General features: G+C 37.9%; 1 protein-coding gene across 1 annotated transcript in view; it reads left to right on the plus strand.

The window, feature by feature from the left end:
- The window catches only part of USH2A (usherin), a 707,317-nt gene that overhangs the window by 495,703 nt on the left and 190,787 nt on the right, over positions 1 to 20,827 (plus strand). Inside the window, exons 35-37 of the mRNA XM_025892244.1 lie at positions 4,617 to 4,826; positions 6,157 to 6,359; positions 10,671 to 10,783. Of these exons, the coding sequence (XP_025748029.1) occupies positions 4,617 to 4,826; positions 6,157 to 6,359; positions 10,671 to 10,783 (526 nt within the window). The remainder of the gene's footprint in view (positions 1 to 4,616; positions 4,827 to 6,156; positions 6,360 to 10,670; positions 10,784 to 20,827) is intronic.

The raw sequence follows: 20,827 nt of genomic DNA on the forward strand, positions 1-20,827 counted from the left end.
TATTTGTTTCAGAGGTACAGATCTGTGATTCAACAGTCTTGCACAATTCACAGCACTCGCCATAGCACATACCCTCCCCAATGTCTATCACCCAGCCACCCCATCCCTCCCACCCCCCACCACTCCAGCAACCCTCAGTTTGTTTCCTGAGATTAAGAATTCCTCATATCAGTGAGGTCATATGATACATGTCTTTCTCTGATTGACTTATTTCACTCAGCATAACACCCTCCAATTCCAACCACGTCGTTGCAAATGGCAAGATCTCTTTCCTTTTGATGGCTGCATAATATTCCATTGTGTATATATACCACTTCTTCTTTATCCATTCATCTGTCGATGGACATCTTGGCTCTTTCCACAGTTTGGCTATTGTGGACATTGCTGCTATAAACATCGGGGTGCGCGTACCCCTTCGGATCCCTACATTTGTATCTTTGCGGTAAATACCCAGTAGTGCAATTGCTGAATTGTATGGTAGCTCTATTTTCAACTGTTTGAGGAACCTCCATACTGTTTTCCAGAGTGGTTGCACCAGCTTGCATTCCCACCAACAATGTAGGGGGGTTCCCCTTACTCTGCATCCCCACCAACATCTGTTGTTTCCTGACTTGTTAAGTTTAGCCATTCTGACGGGTGTGAGGTGGTATCTCCTTGAGATTTGGATTTGGATTTCCCTGATGCCGAGCAATGTTGAGCACTTTTTCATGTGTCTGTTGGCCATTTGGATGTCTTCTTTGGAAAAATGTCTGTTCATGTCTTCTGCCCATTTCTTGATTGGATTATTTGTTATTTGGGTGTTGAATTTGATAAGTTCTTTATAGATTTTGGATACTAGCCCTTTATCTGATATGTCATTTGCAAATATCTTCTCCCATTCTGTCAGTTGTCTTTTGGTTTTGTGGACACTTTCTTTTGCTGTGCAAAAGCTTTTTATCTTGATGAAATCCCAATAGTTCATTTTTGCCCTTGCTTTCCTTGCCTTTGGTGATGTTTCTAGGAAGAAGTTGCTGTTGCTGAGGTTGAAGAGGTTGCTGCCTGTGTTCTGATATGAGGAATTCTTAATCTCAGGAAACAAACTGAGGGTTGCTGGAATGGTGGGGGTTGGGAGGGATAGGCGGCTGGGTGATAGACATTGCAGAGGGTATGTGCTATGGTGAGCGCTGTGAATTGTGTAAGACTGTTGAATCACAGACCTGTACCTTTGAAACAAATAATACATTACATGTTTAAAAAAAAAAGAAGAAGAAGAAGATAGCAGGAGGGGAAGAATGAAGGGGGGGAAATCGGAGGGGGAGATGAACCATGAGAGACAATGGACTCTGAAAAACAAACTGAGGGTTCTAGGGGAAGGGGGTGGGAGGATGGGTTAGCCTGGTGATGGGTATTAAAGACGCGTTCTTCATGGAGCACTGGGTGTTATATGCAAATAATGAATCATGGAACACTACATCAAAAACTAGTGATGTAATGTATGGTGATATAACATAATAAAAAAATAAAGAAAAAAATAAAAATGGAACTATGTTCAGGCCCAGCTTTTACCAATATGCAGGGAGGGTGAAATTTACTTGTCTCCTCATTCCAGCTATTTTAATTCCAACAGGATTCCTCTCTCAGAGGTAGACTCAAGGTCAGCAGCCTTTAATTTTGTGCTGGCTTATAGAACTGAGGATGTATTGTTTCTTAGACAGTTCAGTGACTTGGGAAGAACCCACTGAAGTTTAAAAACTTGTTTGAACAATGAAAAAGCATACTCTTGTGCATGCTTCTAGAACTTCTCATCAGATGACTAGGATATGAAGATATAATGTGTGTCTACTACTTTTCTGTTTTGGACTCTGCACTAAATGAGTGAGTAAAAAGAAATGTTGAAGGAGATGTTGCTGAGAGGTAAGACAATGCAGAAATCTGGCACTTACTGCCCAGAGATGCTGCCTATTTCTGATTACAGAGGCCTCCATATCATGGAGTAAGACATTACCAAAGGAACTCAATTGCCATCTTTTTCTATCTTTTGAGGGACAATAGATTTTGTTCTATTTCAAAAGGATTGACATATGGTACATGCCTAAGAATGGGCATCCAATGGAATTTTATCCAGATATCAACACACAATCTTTCTCATGTTGAACTTACAGCAGTAGCTGCAATATTTTCAGTGTATATACATAGGTACATTGATTGAAACTTAATGGAATAGATATCAGGCACATTTAATAACCCAGGCAAAACCCATTTATAATTGCCAGTAAATTTTGAAAGCACTTCATCAAATTATATCTTTAGGGTTTGTATCTCTAACCAGAGTCCGGACTTAACTAAAATACAACGTGAACTTCAAATCTAGTATACTTTCTGTTATACCTCAGCTGCCATAAATTAATGAGTAATACCATTGTAAGCCAGTAAAAAATAATTCTAATGAAAGAAGAAATTTTGCACTCACAGCACCAATGGCTTTGCTATACTTGACTAACATTATCCGGAAAAATATTGATGGATACGAATAACCAGTTCCTGCCAATGCACAACAATGACCTCGTTATTGAAGGTGCTTACATATTGTGATATCAGAGAAAAGAAACTCTTAATCCCCAGAGTTTTCCAAGTTTGTTACTAAAGATCTCTTACTATAAACTCTTTCAACTAGGTTGGCATACCAAACCTTTTTGACTATTGCTAGAGATAAAATGAAAGCAGTAGTGTGCTCAGCATTCAGTTTTTATTCAAGACCCCCAAGATCTAAAGGAAAAGGGGTCCTTAAAAGAAAGTCATACATCCTCTAAAGCTGTATTCCTTTAAGTGGCCATATGCTACAATCTCATATATCAGAGACACTGTACTTTAATGACCATAAAGAGAAATGCCACCTTTTCTTCTCAATCCTTGGACTAGTGCTACTGAACTGTTTGACACATACTTTTACATACAATTTCAGGAGGTTCGTAAACCAACATTCCACCCCACAATTCTAACATGAATCAAGGTAATAGTTTCTGCCTAAGGTCTTTAAAAATAATACTAACATAAGTAGAGCAGTATACTGTATAGTATACTTATAGTATTTCCTGCCTAAGAAAATACAGCTGTTTTATGGCTTCTTTCTATTTTTATTTCTTGTTTCTTTTTTCTTTTTGTATTTTTGTAGCTAAAATCTATCTACTTTATTTTTTTATTTAAATTCCATTAGCCAACATATAGTACATCATTAGTTTTTGATGTAGTGTTCAATGATTCTTTGGTTGCATAAATACCCTGTGCTCCTCAGATCACATGCCCTCCTTAATGCCCCACCCCCCTCCCTTCTGCAACCCTGTTTGTTTCTTGGAGCCAAGAGTCTCTCATGGTTTGTCTCCTTCTCTGACTTCTTCCCATTCAGTTTTCCCTCCTTTCCCCTCTGGTCCTCTCTGCTATTCCTTATGTTCCACGTATGAGTGAAACAGTATACAATTGTTTCTCTGATTGACTTATTTCACTTAGCATAATACCCTCCAGTTCCATCCATATCAGTGCAAATGGTAGATATTCATCCTTTCTGATGACTCAGTAATATTTCATTGTGTATATGAACATCTTTATCCATTCATCTGTTGAAGGGCATCTCGGCTCCTTCCACAGTTTGGCTATTGCGGACACTGCTGCTATAAACAGTGGGGTGCAGGTGCCCCTTCTTTTCACTACATTTGTATCTTTGGGGTAAATACCCAGTAGTGCAATTGCTGGGTCATAGGGTAGCTCTATTTTTAACTTCTTGAGGAACCTCCATACAGTTTTCCAAAGTGGCTGTACCAGCTTGCATTCCCACCAAGCATCATTGTAGAAAGGTAATGAGAAGCAGAACTTAGGGCAAAGAAGGAGAAATCGGGTAAAAGCAGAAAAAGAAAACAGTAAACCGGTCTTTGAAAGGATGATGGTTGGGGAATTAATGAGTTATATTTGTGAGACAGTAAGTGATTGATTTTGGCACCTTTTAAACATTTGTCTACATCATAGAAACACAGTGAACTGAGAAAAGAATGAGAACCTTGAGAAAAATTCAAATATCATCCCAGGATCCTACTGAGCAAATCCTTAAGGAGAGCATGTTGTTATCAGTCTACTTCATCAACAGTGTACATAACAGGATATCTGTCTAACATTCTTTTAGGTAGCATTTAGCAATTTTAAAAATGCCTCAAGTTCTAGAATCTGTGTCAGAAAATACCCTGTTTTGCATTAGCATAGACTTCTCTCAAGGATGATGTTACTTAGAAATGGAAGATGTTCCGTGTTTTGAATACTTTATTTTACTCTTAGTTTCCTTTTGTAACTGTTATATTAAAGTTTTGAAGATTAGCTGAATAACTGTAAGTAACATAGCTAAAATATTTAAAAGAAATTTAGAAGTTTATTTTCCTATAAAGATAAGTCTCTGTGTAATTAATCATAGATTGAGGGGAAGAAAATCAACTTTGTTAATAAAATAAAAACAATACCACCATAAAAAAGTGTCCATAAGTGTTCCATTTTCCCCTTCTAGACACAGCTGACGATAAAGTTTATCCTCTGTCTTTTTCCCCTGAGGCCCTTTTAGATCAGCCACATTTACAGTATCCTGCATTTATTGTTAACAGCCTTTCAAGACCTACAAGGTGATGTTGAATATTATACACTTTTTTGGAGTTCTGCTACCTCAAATGAATCTCTCAAAATCCTCCCAGATGTAAACTCTCATGTCATCAGCCACTTAAATCCAAACACGGAGTATCAGATTTTTATCTCTGTCTTCAATGGAGTCCACAGCATCAGTGGTGAAGTACTGCGCGCAACCACTTTCGATGGGGGTGAGTCTAGATTTCAAGGGGCACTTGGCTTCAGAGATGCAAATGAAATTGATTGATTCTTGCAGAGGCTGAGATCAGTCGTCCCTCCATTATAAAATTTCCGGTGTTGGAGGGAAGGGGGTTGGGACTAAAATGCTTAAGTGCTCGCTGTCGTCAAGTGGCAGATCAATACGCGGTCCCTTAGAGAGAGCAGCCCAAGGCTCTAATAATGGGATATTAGCCCAGTTTGTTCCTGTTCTTTTCAGTGTATGCTGAGTTTGGAGCTGTGTTCACATCAATAAATGGTGACATTTAGGAACATTTTTTTTAAGATTTGCTCTCAGAAGCAGTATGCTTTTCAAAACGGCAGCCAGGCACAGTGAGGGCTCTCCCTGAGTCACCAGAAATGGTAGGTGGAAGTTCAGCCACTGAGAAAAATTGCCTATGACTCATTTCTAAGCCAGTTAGCAAGGGGGAGGAAGCAAGGGAAGCAACTTGTGAATCTGAAATGTGTTTGGAATGGTCTTTCTAATCTTTTTGGCTTTATAAAGTCTCATTATAAACATTATAATATCATTACCTCCCAAGCAAGTGTTCCAGGTCATTAGCAGAGCACTTTAAGTGTGGAACCCATTTCCCTTTGTGGTGCCAAAGGTCGACACCTTTTGTTTATAAAATAGAATGGATCACAAGGACAATTTTTCAACTAGTTAAGATGGGTTCTTATGATAAAAATAGGTCTTTGCATAGTTATTTCTGACATGCTTGAATAATTGTGTAATTTAACGCCAAGCAAGATTTTTTTCCTAATGTTAGATTTCATCATTACCTATGGTAATCAACATTCAAAATCATTTACATAATGACAATATTGCATTATTGCTTCATATTGCTTGAGTTACAAGCTAGTAACATCAAATGATTTTTTACATTCCACCAGCCTCAGCCTCAATGTATTTGAGTTTTATTTTTTGCTTAAGGAGCAAATTTTCTTTCCTTTTTTTTTCCCTGGGAGGTATGGAGTGAAGGAATGGGAAAAGGAGACAAATAATAGATATGTGTTAGTGCTGCAGATGGGTGAATAATTTATCATCATATCCCACTGGTCACATAGTATTGAAGATTAGCACTATGCTGGTGGTATAAAGCATTTTACCACCAATTCTTACGGTTTCTAACTGAGAGTATAATAAGCCAATTTACAGAGGACTACAGACTGTGATAACTTCATCAGAGAAAAGCAGATAAGCAACGAACCTTTTGCTAAACCTAAATACTAATCTGCATTGAGTTTAACAAGTGCTTTTTCAGAGACAGCTGGAGTTTATTCAGTTTCTTCCTTTAATTCTAGAGCCTCAGGGCATGCTTCCTCCAGAGGTTGTCATCATCAACAGTACAGCTGTATGTGTCATCTGGACATCTCCTTCAAACCCAAATGGTGTTGTCACTGAATATTCTGTCTATGTAAATAATAAGCTCTACAAGACTGGAATGAATGTGCCTGGGTCTTTCATTCTGAGAGACCTGTCTCCCTTCACTATCTATGACATCCAGGTTAGAACACTGTTTTTTGATGGTTAAGCTTATAAATATGTTAAATAAAACATGCTGGGCTCTGTCTCTAAGTGGACACCTTTGGTCTTGGTTACAGATTATTTATATACTGGGGAGGGGAGAGAAAAGAGAGAAAATGATTAGGATTAAATCTATTTGCTGTGGGCCAACATATGAGTCTCTGGAGAGAAGATAATGGTAATATGGAAAACAGTGGTGATGATATTCTCATAAGCAAAATGGGGCAAGTCATATATTGGCAGGAAATCTTCCTATGCAGTTTACCTTTGTCCTGCCTGGTTCTTTTACTGATATCAAAAGCAGAATCAGCCTGTGAATGTGGAGACATTTTTTTCTCCCTATTTCTGCTATTTGTTAATTTAATAGCTCCAAGAAAGTTACATAACCTGTTTGGTGTCAATTATCTTTTTTGTAAGGACAATGGACTCCATGACTTAAAACATTCTATCCACCTCTAGCATTCTGTGATTCAGAAGGCAGCAAGAAAACAGAAATGAATATATGGCAGACAAAATATATTAAAGGGTTTTATCACATGTGTGGCAACCCTCACCTACATAAGAAGAGTTGTATTTAAATTTTTTTGCCCTTGAACCTCTTTGAGAATCTGATGATGTCAGTGGAAAAACTGCCTGGAAAAACATGTATGTATTTATCTGACAGAAGTTAGCGTGCAATTTCAGAGTGCATTGACCATGTGAGGCCCAACTCTCATAGACCTCTTTGAGATCTACTGACCTTCAAAATAGAAAAAAATGTAGAGACAACTAAGGCATTTACAATAAGGAACTTTTCCCCAAGGGGTTGGAAATCTTATTACAGTACTGGGATGTAAAAGATAACAAGGCCAAATGTGGAAATTAATGATAAAAACAGAGTGTTTCAGAAACTCAAAGCTTATAGAGGAGGGTGGCAGTTTAGTAAATTTTTAAGGAAACTGTGCTACTTCTAACATTCATAAGAGCTTTGTAAATAATTTTCAAAAGATATTAAGCATAGATATTTTCTTTGACCACAGAAACTTTTCACTGGCTTTGTCCATTAAGTGCTACCTCATTTATTTTCCCAGCCCCTTCTTTCCCCCACATTTGAAGGTGAAACATACACAATCATCTAGCTACAACCAATGCTTTAGCCTCTCCCACTGCTAGGCCTGGCTTCTTCAGAAAACAAAATTAAAAGATATTTGATAAAAGAAGAAAGATATGTTGATTATTTTCTTTTACATTCTGTGATTTCCATGAACCCACCTGAGTTACCTTAGCATGGAATATGTAGACTGATGCTTATGTTCACGGTTTTTAGAGTGAGTCCGTATGTGCCTGCACATCATAGGTCAAATTATAAAATAAAAATCACAATCAAAATAATTAGCCATATAACTTTATGAACAGAGTTAGTTTAGGAAGGTAATGGAGGATTTGCTGGATTATTCTCTTTTGGGCCCTCATGGAGAAAGCTGACTGAGTCCTCAAAAGGCAACTTATTCATTTACTTTACCAGGACTCAAAATACAATGTAAGATAAGATCACTGGGTGCTATGCATGCACGTCCTGATCCAGCGTTCTGACTATATAGCAAGAGTTGATGTGTAAGTGTTTCAGGTATGTTATACTATGAAAGGCTTCATTCATACCTACTGGTTTGAGTCACTAGTGACCTGAGGAAAATGCATTTCTGATCAGATTTGGGACATGGAAAAAGATGAGACAAAAGACCAAATTAGAATCTAATACTTAAATTGTGTTATTAGGAACTAAGATGTTCTTACTCTTGATAACTGTATTTTTGTGAAGCTCTTCGCAGTGCAGGAATACTGGTTGAAATAGTTGTTGCATCACTGAAATTTGAATATCAAATTCCAACAATTTTCATTTACGGTGTCAAAGATGATTTGGCCCCATTTAAAATATGCATCTAATTGATATGCCTAATACTTTAGAATTAAGGCTCTCTGTGTTAACCCCCTCTGCAAAAAAGCTATTGACTATAAAGCAGACATAAATGCCAATGCAAATATTTACTTTTTTTAATGAATTCCTTTTTTGAAATAATAATTTCAATTTTCAATTCAATTTTATTTTTAATGTGAATCTGTAAACCTTTATATTTGTGTTTCATTCACATTATGCAATATAGCTGTAGCAGCAGAAACCTGCCCCAAAGATGAACACTTGGAATATTACATTAGTAAGAATGTGAAAAATATTGACACATTTCTCCACAGTCAAAATAAAAGCTTTCTGGAGAACCATTTGAATATAGCTAAGTAGTTTAGAACTTAAAGCTTTGTTTAATATTTAGATAAGACAATAGGGTAAGTAAAACCCAGATCAGATATCTCTTATCTTACCAACTTGATCATATTCCCTGATTTCTGTAACCCCCAGTTTACAAACTAATGAAAATGGATGTGTGACATGACCTCACTGATATGAGGAATTCTTAATCTCAGGAAACAAACTGAGTGTTACTGGAGTGGTTGGGGGTGGGAGGGATGGGGTGGCTGGGTGATAGACATTGGGGAGGGTATGTGCTACGGTGAGCGCTGTGAATTGTGCAAGACTGTTGAATCACAGATCTGTACTTCTGAAACAAATAACGCAACATATTTTAAGAAAAAAGAAAAAGAAGAAGATAACAGGAGAGGAAGAAAAGGGGAGTATGTCAGAGGGGGAGACAAACCATGAGAAATGATGGACTCTGAAAAACAAACTGAGGGTTCTAGAGGGGAGGGGGGGAGGGGGATGGGTTATCCTGGTGATGGGTATTGAGGAGGACACGTTCTGCATGGAGCACTGGGTGTTATGAACAAACAATGAATCATGGAACACTGCACCAAAAACTAATGATGTAATATATGGTGATTAACATAACAATAAAAAAAATAAAAAAAAAAGAAAATGGATATGTGAGGCCTCAATAAAATTATTTGTGCCAATACCCATTATAAAACTGGGCACACATTATTTATATAATAAATTCAGTTGAATTGATTTTGAATTATCTCATTATGCACCATATAGTCAAATATTTCCCAATATGCATGAAGTTCTACTGTCATTAATCCAAATATATTTTAAGTTCCTTTGCCTTTAAATTATTTGGGGTTTCATGGGACATACCCAGAATGGAGGACCTTGACAGTGTCCAAATATCTACAAAACATTACCTCAAAAGACTGTATGGTGTAAATAAAATATCTACAAAACATTACCTCAAAAGACTGTATGGTGTAAATAAAGAACACAACTTAAACAGCATCATAAAAATGTACCTCAACTCCTATTTAGGTGTAAAGTGCCCCATGAATAAAATGACATAACTACTAAATACAGTTAAGAATCGCATTTGTCTTTTCTCAGTTGCCAGTGGAAATTTAGAGAACTGCTTCACTCAATTCTCTGTGCTAACATCTAAGCTCAGCATTAGTGTTTAAGATTCATCTGTATCCAGCTTCCCTCCTCCATTTATGTATTAGATGCTGAAAGGAAGTTAGTGTTGGAAAAAGTACAGTTTCTCTTTGGCTTACCCTTTCATTGGGAACAGAATGATGATGTCACTTTGTGGATGTTCCACTACTGCTCTTTTGTATATTCATTCATCTCTCCTCCCTCTTGCGGCATGTGTTCTTTTATGTTACTAATGCTTGATGAACTCCATTTCTGATCTTTAGTTACTCCACCCTCCTCTGTTTTTATTCAGATTAGGTGGCAGAATTAAAGGGGTAAATGATGATTTTCTGCTGTGATTAAGGTAAAAATACAATTGCAGCTGGAACAAATGAATATAAAATAGCTCAGCCACATTGAAAGGCTTCTCTAGGCCTCATTTTTCTTCTATTCCACATTAGCATTTAGGCTATTCATTGTAAAGTGTCAAGACTTCCGGGAGATATCAGCATTACACTACCTGGGTGTAGATCTAGAGAGCAGTATGCCGTGATAACCTATTCTGCTTGCAAACTCACCTAATCATCTTCCATTCCTCAACTGTGCTCCAAATAGGTTACTATGTCTGTCTCTTTCTGAATGGTTGGAACCAGAGGCTAGACATCCCCATTTTAATCACTAAATCAGTTGTCTTGAGCTCATTTCTATATTCTATGCTGAGTTCATTCCAGTGGAGTCAATTAACATAAAAAAATAATATTAATAGAACTCCAAGAAGCTGTGGAGAACTATTGCAGAGTCCTGTGGATGGGCGATGAGGATGGGTGGATTTGATCCATTGGCAGTCTATGTTTTGAAAATAATTGGATTTATTCTTTTGTAAACTAATGTTTGCAGGTTGAAGTCTGCACCAAATATGCCTGTGTGAAAAGTAATGGAACCCAAATCACCACTGTAGAAGATACCCCAAGTGATATACCAACACCCACAATTCATGGCATCACTTCAAGGTAAAATTTTTTGCCAGTTAATCTAAAGAGCTGATCATAAACAATGAAAGTTAAAATCAAAGATTTCATCCCAGCAATGACAATATCATTTAAAAAGTTGACATAAAAATCTGTGTAAATCAAGGGGCACTTGGGTGGCTCAGTCAGTTAGGCATCAGACTCTTGATTTCGGCTCAGGTCATGGTTTTAGGGTTGTGAGATTGAGCCCTGTGTTGGGCTCTGCACTGGGCGTGGAGCCTACTTAAGATTCTCTTTCTCTCCCTCTGCCTCTTACCCCCCCACCCAAAAAAATCTGTAAATCAAAATTTTTGTATAATTAGGTGTTGATCTTCACCAGACATATCATCTAAGTTTTAATGTCCCTGATTTTCCAGATTTACTTCTCTTTATTTAGTAACCTGTGAACAAATGCTTAAATGCACGAAAGATTTTCTGTATTTAAATGTGGCCTTAAGTGAATCCTTTGGTAATGCAAAGAATATAACTTTAATTAGATTAACTACCTTCTAAATTAATCTCTTTGAAAAAAACAGATTTACATATATCAGATTGCACTAAAGCTAGAAACATCTATAAAAAAAGAGGGGAGATAATCTTTGGATAACTGTTACCAACTTTATCAGATTCTTGGTAGGATCTCCATTTGTTGCTGAGAAATGGCCATAGTTTGAAAGTGAGTCTCTTTTCAATTCAAGTTACAATACTAGTAATAAAATGATCTAACATCAAGTTTCCCAAATCAAAAGTGAGATGAAAATTTTCTTCCCTCTATATCAGTCTGAGGCTAGAGAAAGAAATTTGAGTGCTCCCACATCATACTTTTTCCCCCGCCAAATGTATCACCCTTCACCTTTACACATACACACACACACATCCCACATACACACACTGACCAAAAAAATCAATCTGTTATAAGAGATTTCATTTCTGAAGGATTTCTTTGCAACATATTAACCTTTCTAGGTCTTTTTAAAAATCCATTTAAAAATACCTGTACTAGAACTAAAGATTAAAATAATTAGAAAAACCCAAGTAATTGAATGCTTAGCTGCTCAGGGCAAAAATCTTATCTTGTCTCCTTGAATACATCTTTTATCCAACACACGATAGATACTTACCTAATTTCAGATGTGCTAATTAATTGATAAACCTGTCAGCAGATTTTCCCTACTTATCCACAGAATTGCCTACTCTGCAGAGGCAAAATAGTCAAATGAAAAAGGTACTAGCAGATACATTTGTGGCTATAATTATATAAAAAGAAAAAGTAATACAAAAAAATGTATAAGGCATGATTTTAAATTTTCAAAGTTCCAGTCCACTGTAGAGACACTGCCCTAAAACAAATGTTTATAGAATAATGTGAAGCACACTACAACATATGTTTATAATATGCAGGAAAAACGTAGAGAAAAACACCAAACTCTACCCAGGATTATCAGTGAAGGCATCATGAAAGATGCAACATTTGAGTCCAGTCAAAGAACTCAAGAAAGAATTATAGTTAGGTGGGTGGATATTGTCAAATTTCTTGTCTGTTAGCATCCTCATGACTCAAGCCCAGGTGAATGGCATAAAGAATGTGTCTTAGGGCACTTGGGTGGCTCAGTTGGTTAAGCGACTGCCTTCGGCTCAGGTCATGATCCTGGAGTCCTGGGATTGAGTCCCGCATCGGGCTCCCTGCTCGGCGGGGAGTCTGCTTCTCCCTCTGACCCTCCCCCATCTAATTGTTCTCTCTGTCTCATTCTTTCTCTCTCAAATAAATAAAGTCTTTTTTAAAAAAAAAGAATATGTCTTAAATTACATATTCAGGTGTAGCTAAAAATCTGTAAGCATTATTAGAAATTAAACAAATGCTCATATGTGTCTGTTTCTAGGATACTTTTTTCCTTTAAAAAGATTCCTACAGATAATAGCAGAAGAAAAGTATTTTTTAGTTATGGTTAAAGTTTATCCTCAAATTTACTAAGTTGATGGCAAAAACGCTAAAAAGGGTGTTATACAACAAGAGCAAGAAAATGACATAGCAGACCAACAGAAGAGAGATTTCAACACAATTTTGGAAGCAGTATTTGGCAAGGAGAAGCAAATGACTTAGTGCAGTGGAGAACATTTTACAACAAAGTGTTGTTTGGTAGAGGGAGATAATGACACAAAACAAACTAATTTGCCCTACAGGGAACCTCAGTGTCTGAGCACTTACAAACTTTAAAGATAGTAAAGAAGCGGAAGATGGGTTAAGGTTCAAAGGTGGAATCATGGGATTAGTAAAAGTCTGAAAAAAAGTGGTTGGAACCTGTAATTAGTCAGGATTCTCCAGAGAAACAGAACCTCAAACTGAAGACCCCGGGAAAGCTGTAGTCTCTCAAAGGTTTGAGGGGTAGGGGAGCCAATGGTGTAAGTTCCAGTTCAAAGCTGAGAGCAGAAGACTGATGTCTTAGCTCAAGGAGTCAGGCAAAGAAAGGGAATTTCCCCTTCCTCAACCTTTCTGTTCTAGTCAGGCCCTCAACTGATTGGGTAATGCCCACCTATATGGGGTAGGCAATCTGCTTAACCAAGTCCACCATTTCAAATGCTAATCTCCTCAGAAACAACCTCACAGATATACCCAGAAATAATGTTTATCCAAATATCTGGGCACCTTGTGGCTCAGTCAAGTTGATGCATAAAATTAACCATCAAAAAATTCAAGGTTCCTCACCACAATATTATGCAGGCAGATGTCTGCTTCTCTTGCTCCATCTGGCATATTCCACTCCCAGGAGACCAGAATTGTATTCTCTGGAGAAACAAACAGAGATTCCTAGGAATTAAGGCTACCTAGGTACAGTGGAAACCTGGGATTTTTAGCAAAGCTAAAACTCATGATCAAGTGGAAGACTACAATTGGACTGATGAAAGCCTTCTTTGCCTTCCCTGGCACTGTTCTCAAAAACAAATATTGTGAGAAGAATGTTGAAAGCTCCAAATATAATTGTGGGCTTATCTATTTCTTTTTTAGAACTATCAGTTTTTAGCCCCATGTATTTTGATGCTTTATTATTAGGTGCATACACGTTCAGGATTGCTATGTCTTGGTAAATTGATTCTTTCATCATTGTGTAATATCCTTTTCCTTTCCTGATAATTTTCTCATCATCAAGCATAGTTTGTCTGATACTCATATAGCTACTTCAGCTTTTTTTTGACTTGTGTAATTTTGAGTGATTTTGGGTTGTTTCCTGGACATTTTAAATATTAGTATGATCATTTGAGTCCTGTTAAAAATTTGGAGGTTGAAGTTTTAGTTTGTTTCATTTAGCAGGTAATCATCTGGTTAGCTTCAGAATGCAAATTCTGTCTTGCCTTGTGTGCTCAGTGGTTCCAATTTCAGTTCATTTTTCAAAAGTTTTGCTATGCTGCTTCGTGTCTGCTCCATGCATGCACTTTTCAGTGGCTAATCTGGTATTTGTTTGGGGATTATGTAATGGTTCAGGTCTCAAAGTCTTTGCTGTGATGCTCAGATTTCCTCTGCATGGGAAGCAACCAGGCACATATAGTTTGGAGTTGAGTCAGGACTTGTGTTGGTTCATACACAGAATTAGAAGATCAGCTAGCTTTCTCTTCTCTGGGATTTCTCCCACATTTTTCAGATCCCTGTACTTCCTCTGTGGGATTGGCTAGATAAGAAGACATGGTTTCTCTTGGAACTTTAGCTTTCCAAGTTATCTTACATTTTATATAAATGAGGCTGTGTTGGGGGCAATAAGATGAGAGAAAATAGAAGGAAATACAGGGATACCCTCTCACACACTATTTTTGGACCACAGGGGCCCCTTTTTCCTGGTTCCTGTGGTCAGAAAGAGATTTTTCTTGGGATTTTAGATTCTCATTTGACCAGGACTGCTATAGTACAGCTCCTTGACTAGAATCATCCTCAGACCAGGGTCCAGAGGAAAAAAAAGAAAAAACAAAACAGGGATTTCCCTCACACCCTCTGAGTTGTAAGGCCTTTTTGTACTCTGGCCAGAAAGATAGGGTTTCTCACATAGGTTTTTCTTGCCCAGTGCACAGTTCCACACTGGGGCTGCTCTTGGGTTAAAATGGGAAATGAAAGAGGGGAAACTATGACAAATTCATCCTTATATACTTGCTTTTTTTTTTTTTCCCAAGTTTTGGCTCCCCTCCTGATCTGCCTCTGTTGTTAACTTTTCAGAATCCTCGGTTGGTTGCTTCTTTTAATTCCTGCACACTCTTTAGTGGTGGTCAGTCAGAGAGAAATGTTGCAATAGGTTTACTCCATATTGGTCAGCCACAGAAAGTCCCTCTCACCACACATATATTTTTTTAATTCCAATCCCTTTGGCAACCTTATTTCCTTTTTAAAAAGGATTTTATTTATTTATTTTTAGGGGAGGGGGTGGGGGCAGAGGGAGAAAGAATCTCAAGCAGACTCCCCACTGAGCAGGAGCTCTGTGCAGGGCTCAATCTCAGGATCCTGAGATCATGACCTAAGCTGAAATCAAGAGTCAGACGCTTAACTGACTGAGCCACCCAGGCGTCCCAACTTTATTTCCTTTTTGTTGTTTTTCCCTTTCTTTCATTCTTCCTTCCTTCCTTGCTTCCTTTTTTTTTGTCAAAAATCTAGAAAAAAACTTGATAGAAATCATACACAGCCAAATATTGGCAAGAAAAATCTTTCCTTTCTAAAAATGATTCATCATAGAAGAGCAACATTTTCCAAAGGCAAGACGCTAATGAGCAGCCATAGGCTGCCAAGCTCTTAATCAAAACTACACCAACACCAAAGCAGAGCCTCCTTTGTGCATGTTATTGTTTGTGTAATTTTATTAAACTTCTGGCACTGTATACTTGTTAGTTATGTTTTTATTTTGGTTCAAAAAAGTCTTTCTTATATTAGCGATGGGCAAAATCAAATGAGAAATTCTTCCAGAAAAATGTCAGTAGACTGAGTTAACTTCAATAGCACTTAAAATGATTTGGTTTCTTTTTTTTTAATTTTTTATTGTTATGTTAATCACCATACATTACATCATTAGTTTTTGATATAGTGTTCCATGATTCATTGTTTGTGCATAACACCCAATGCTCCACCCAGAATGTGTCCTCTTTAATACCCATCACCAGGCTAACCCATCCCCCCACCCCCTCCCCTCTAGAACCCTCAGTTTGTTTTTCAGAGTCCATCATCTCTCATGGTTCATCACCCCCTCCAATTTACCCCCTTCATTTTTCCCTCCCGCTATCTTCTTTTTTTTTTTTTTTAACATATACTGCACTATTTGTTTCAGAGGTACAGATCTGTGATTCAACAGTCTTGCACAATTCACAGCAATCACCATAGCACATAACCTCCCCAATGTCTATCACCCGGCCACCCCATCCCTCCCACAACACCCCTACTCTAGCAACCCTCAGTTTGTTTCCTGAGATTAAGAATTCCTCATATCAGTGAGGTCATATGATACATGTCTTTCTCTGATTGACTTATTTTGCTCAGCATAACACCCTCCAATTCCATCCACGTCATTGTAAATGGCAAGATCTCATTCCCTTTTGATGGCTGCATAATATTCCATTGTGTATATATACCACTTCTTCTTTATCCATTCTTCTGTCGATGGACATCTTGGCTCTTTCCACAGTTTGGCTATTGTGGACATTGCTGCTATAAACATTGGGGTGCAGGTACACCTTCGGGTCCCTACACTTGTATCTTTGCAGTAAATACCCAGTAGTGCAATTGCTGGATCATATGGTAGCTCTATTTTCAACTGTTTGAGGCACCTCCATACTGTTTTCCAGAGTGGTTGCACCAGCTTGCATTCCCACCAACAGTGTAGGAGGGTTCCCCTTTCTCTGCATCCCCGCCAACATTTGTCATTTCCTGACTTGTTAATTTTAGCCATTCTGACTGGTGTGAGGTGATATCTCACTGAGGTATTGATTTGGATTTCCCTTATGCCGAGCGATGTTGAGCACTTTTTCATATGTCTGTTGGCCATTTGGATGTCCTCTTTGGAAAAATGTCTGTTCATGTCTTCTGCCCATTTCTTGATTGGATTATTTGTTCTTTGGGTGTTGAGTTTGATAAGTTCTTTATAGATTTTGGATACTAGCCCTTTATCTGATATGTCATTTGCAAATATTTTCTCCCATTCCGTCGGTTGTCTTTTGGTTTTGTGGACTGTTTCTTTTGCTGTACAAAAGCTTTTTATCTTGATGAAATCCCAAGAGTTCATTTTGGCCCTTGCTTCCCTTGCCTTTGGCGATATGTCTAGGAAGAAGTTGCTGCAGCTGAGGTCAAAGAGGTTGTTGCCTGTGATCTCCTTTAGGATGTTGATGGACTCCTGTCTCACGTTTAGGTCTTTCAACCATTTGGAGTCTATTTTTGTGTGTGGTGTAAGGAAATGGTCCAGTTTCATTCTTCTCCATGTGGCTCTCCAATTTTCCCAACACCATTTGTTGAAGAGACTGTCTTTTATCCATTGGACATTCTTTCCTGCTTTGTCAAAGATTAGTTGACATTAGAGTTGAGGGTCCATTTCTGGGCTCTCTATTCTGTTCCATTGATCTATGTGTCTGTTTTTGTGCCAGTACCATACTGTCTTCATGATGACAGCTTTGTAATAGAACTTGAAGTCTGGAATTGTGATGCCGCCAGCTTTGCTTTTCTTTTTCAACATTTCTCTGGCTATTCGGGGTCTCTTCTGGTTCCATACAAATTTTAGGATTATTTGTTCCATTTCTTTGAAAAAAGTGGATGGTATTTTGATGGGGATTGCATGGAATGTGTAGATTGCTCTAGGTAGCATTGACATCTTCACAATGTTTGTTCTTCCAATCCATGCGCATGGACCGTTTTTCCATTTCTTTGTGTCTTCCTCAATTTCTTTCATGTGTATTTTGTAGTTTTCTGAGTACAGATCCTTTGCCTCTTTGGTTAGATTTATTCCTAGGTATCTTATGGTTTTGGGTGCGATTGTAAATGGGATCAACTCCTTAATTTCTCTCTCTTCTGTCTTGTTGTTGGTGTATAGGAATGCCACTGATTTCTGTGCATTGATTTTATATCCTGCTACTTTACTGAATTCCTGTATGAGTTCTAGCAGTTTTGGCGTGGAGTCTTTTGGGTTTTCCACCCAAAGGATCCTATCATCTGCAAAGAGTGAGAGTTTGACTTCCTCTTTGCCGATTTGGATGCCTTTGATTTCCTTTTGTTGTCTGATGGCTGTGGCTAGGACTTCTAATACTATGTTGAGTAGCAGTGGTGATAGTGGACAACCCTGCCGCGTTCCTGACCTTAAGGGGAAAGCTCTCAGCTTTTCCCCATTGAGAATGATATTCGCTGTAGGTTTTTCTTAGATGGCTTTTATGATGTTGAGGTATGTACCCTCCATCCCTATACTCTGAAGAGTTTTGATCAAGAAAGGATGCTGTACTTTGTCAAATGCTTTTTCTGCATCTATTGAGAGGATCATATGATTCTTGTTCTTTCTTTTGTTAATATATTGTATCACATTGATTGATTTGTGGATGTTGAACCAACCTTGCAGCCCAGGAATAAATCCCACTTGGTCATGGTGAATAATCCTTTAATGTACTATTGGATCCTATTGGCTAGTATTTTGGTGAGAATTTTTACATCCATGTTCATCAAGGATATTGGTCTGTAATTCTCTTTTCGATGGGGTCTTTGTCTGGTTTTGGGATCAAGGTAATGGTGGCCTCATAAAATGAGTTTGGAAGTTTTCCTTCCATTTCTATTTTTTGGAACAGTTTCAGGAGAATAGGTATTAATTCTTTAAATGTCTGATAGAATTCCCCTGGGAAGCCATCTGGCCCTGGGCTTTTGTTTCTTGGGAGATTTTTGATGACTGCTTCAATTTCCTTAGTGGTTATAGGTCTGTTCAGGTTTTCTATTTCTTCCTGGTTCAATTTTGGTAGTTGATACATCTCTAGGAATGCACCCATTTCTTCCAGGTTATCTAATTTGCTGGCATAGAGTTGCTCATAATATGTTCTTATAATTGTTTGTATTTCTTTGGTGTTGGTTGTGATCTCCTCTCTTTCATTCATGATTTTGTTGATTTGGGTCATTTCTCTTTTCTTTTTGGTAAGTCTGGCCAGCAGTTTATCAATCTTGTTAATTCTTTCAAAGAACCAGCTCCTAGTTTCGTTGATCTGTTCTACTGTTCTTTTGGTTTCTAGTTCATTAATTTCTGCTCTGATTTTTATTATTTCTCTTCTCCTGCTGGGTTTAGGTTTTATTTGCTTTTTTTCTCTAGCTCCTTTAGGTGTAGGGTTAGGTTGTGTATTTGAGACCTTTCTTGTTTCTTGAGAAAGGCTTGTATTGCTATATACTTTTCTCCTAGGACTGCCTTTGCTGTATCCCAAAGAGATTGAATAGTTGTGTTCTCATTTTCATTGGTTTCCATTAATTTTTTAAATTCTTCTTTAATTTCCTGGTTGACCCATTCATTCTTTAGTAGGATGCTCTTTAGCCTCCATGTATTTGAGTTCTTTCTGAATTTCCTCTTGTGATTGAGTTCTAGTTTCAAAGCATTGTGGTCTGAAAATATGCAGGGAATAATCCCAATCTTTTGGTACCGGTTGAGACCTGATTTGTGACCTAGGATGTGATCTATTCTGGAGAAAGTTCCATGGGCACTAGAGAAGAATGTGTATTCCGTTGCTTTGGGATGGAATGTTCTGAATATGGCTGTGAAGTCCCTTTGGTGCAGTGTGTCATTTAAAGTCTTTATTTCCTTGCTGATCTTATGCTTAGATGATCTGTCCATTTCAGTCAGGGGGGTGTAAAAGTCCCCCACTATTATTGTGCTGTTGTCAATGTGTTTCTTTGCTTTTGTTATTAATTGCCTTATATAACTGGCTGCTCCCATGTTACGAGCATAAATATTTACAATTGTTAGATCTTCTTGTTGGATAGACCCTTTCAGTAGGATAGAGTGTCGTTCCTCATCTCTTATTACAGTCTTTGTTTTAAAATCTAATTTGTCTGATATAAGGATTGCCACCCCAGCTTTCTTTTGGTGTCCATTAGCATGGTAAATGGTTTTCCACCCCCTCACTTTCAATGTGGGGGTGTCTTTGGGTCTAAAATGAGTCTCTTGAAGACAACATATCGATGGGTCTTGTTTTTTAATCCAATCTGATAGCCTGTGTCTTTTGATTGGGGCATTGAGCCCATTTACCTTCAGGGTAACTATTGAAAGATATGAATTTAGTGCCATTGTGTTGCCTGTAAGGTGACTGTTACTATATATTGTCTGTGTTCCTTTCTGGGCTATGCTTCTTTTAGCCTCTCTCTTTGCTTAGAGGACCCCTTTCAATATTTCTTGTAGGGCTGGTTTCGTGTTTGCAAATTCTATTAGTTTTTGTTTGTCCTAGAAGATTTTTATCTCTCCTCCTATTTCCAATGACAGCCTAGCTGGATATAGTATTCTTGGCTGCATATTTTTCTCGTTTAGTGCTCTGAAGATATCATGCCAGTCCTTTCTGGCCTACCAGGTCTCTGTGGATAGGTCTGTTGCCAATCTAATGTTTCTACCTTGTAGGTTACATATCTCTTCTCCCGAGCTGCTTTCAGGATTTTCTCTTTGTCTCTGAGACTTGTAAGTTTTACTATTAGATGTCGGGGTGTTGACCTATTTTTATTGATTTTTAGAGGGGTTCTCTGTGACTCCTGGATTTTGATGCCTGTTTTCTTCCCCACATTAGGGAAGTTCTCTGCTATAATTTGCTCCAATATACCTTCTGCCCCTCTCTCTCTTTCCTCTTCTTCTGGGATCCCAATTATTCTAATGTTGTTTCATCTTATCGTATGGCTTATCTCTCGAATTCTGCCCTCGTGATCCTGTAGTTGTTTATTTCTCTTTTCTCAGCTTCTTCATTTTCCATCATTTGGTCCTCTATATCACTGATTCTCTCTTCTGCCTCATTTATCCTAGCAGTTAGTGCCCCCATTTTTGATTGTACCTCATTAATAGCCTTTTTGATTTCGACTTGGTTAGATTTTAGTTC

The sequence above is a fragment of the Callorhinus ursinus genome, unplaced genomic scaffold (assembly GCF_003265705.2).
Source record: "Callorhinus ursinus isolate GAN/ISIS: 27379988/994484 unplaced genomic scaffold, GSC_fseal_2.0 scaffold54, whole genome shotgun sequence".
Classification (NCBI taxonomy): domain Eukaryota; kingdom Metazoa; phylum Chordata; class Mammalia; order Carnivora; family Otariidae; genus Callorhinus; species Callorhinus ursinus.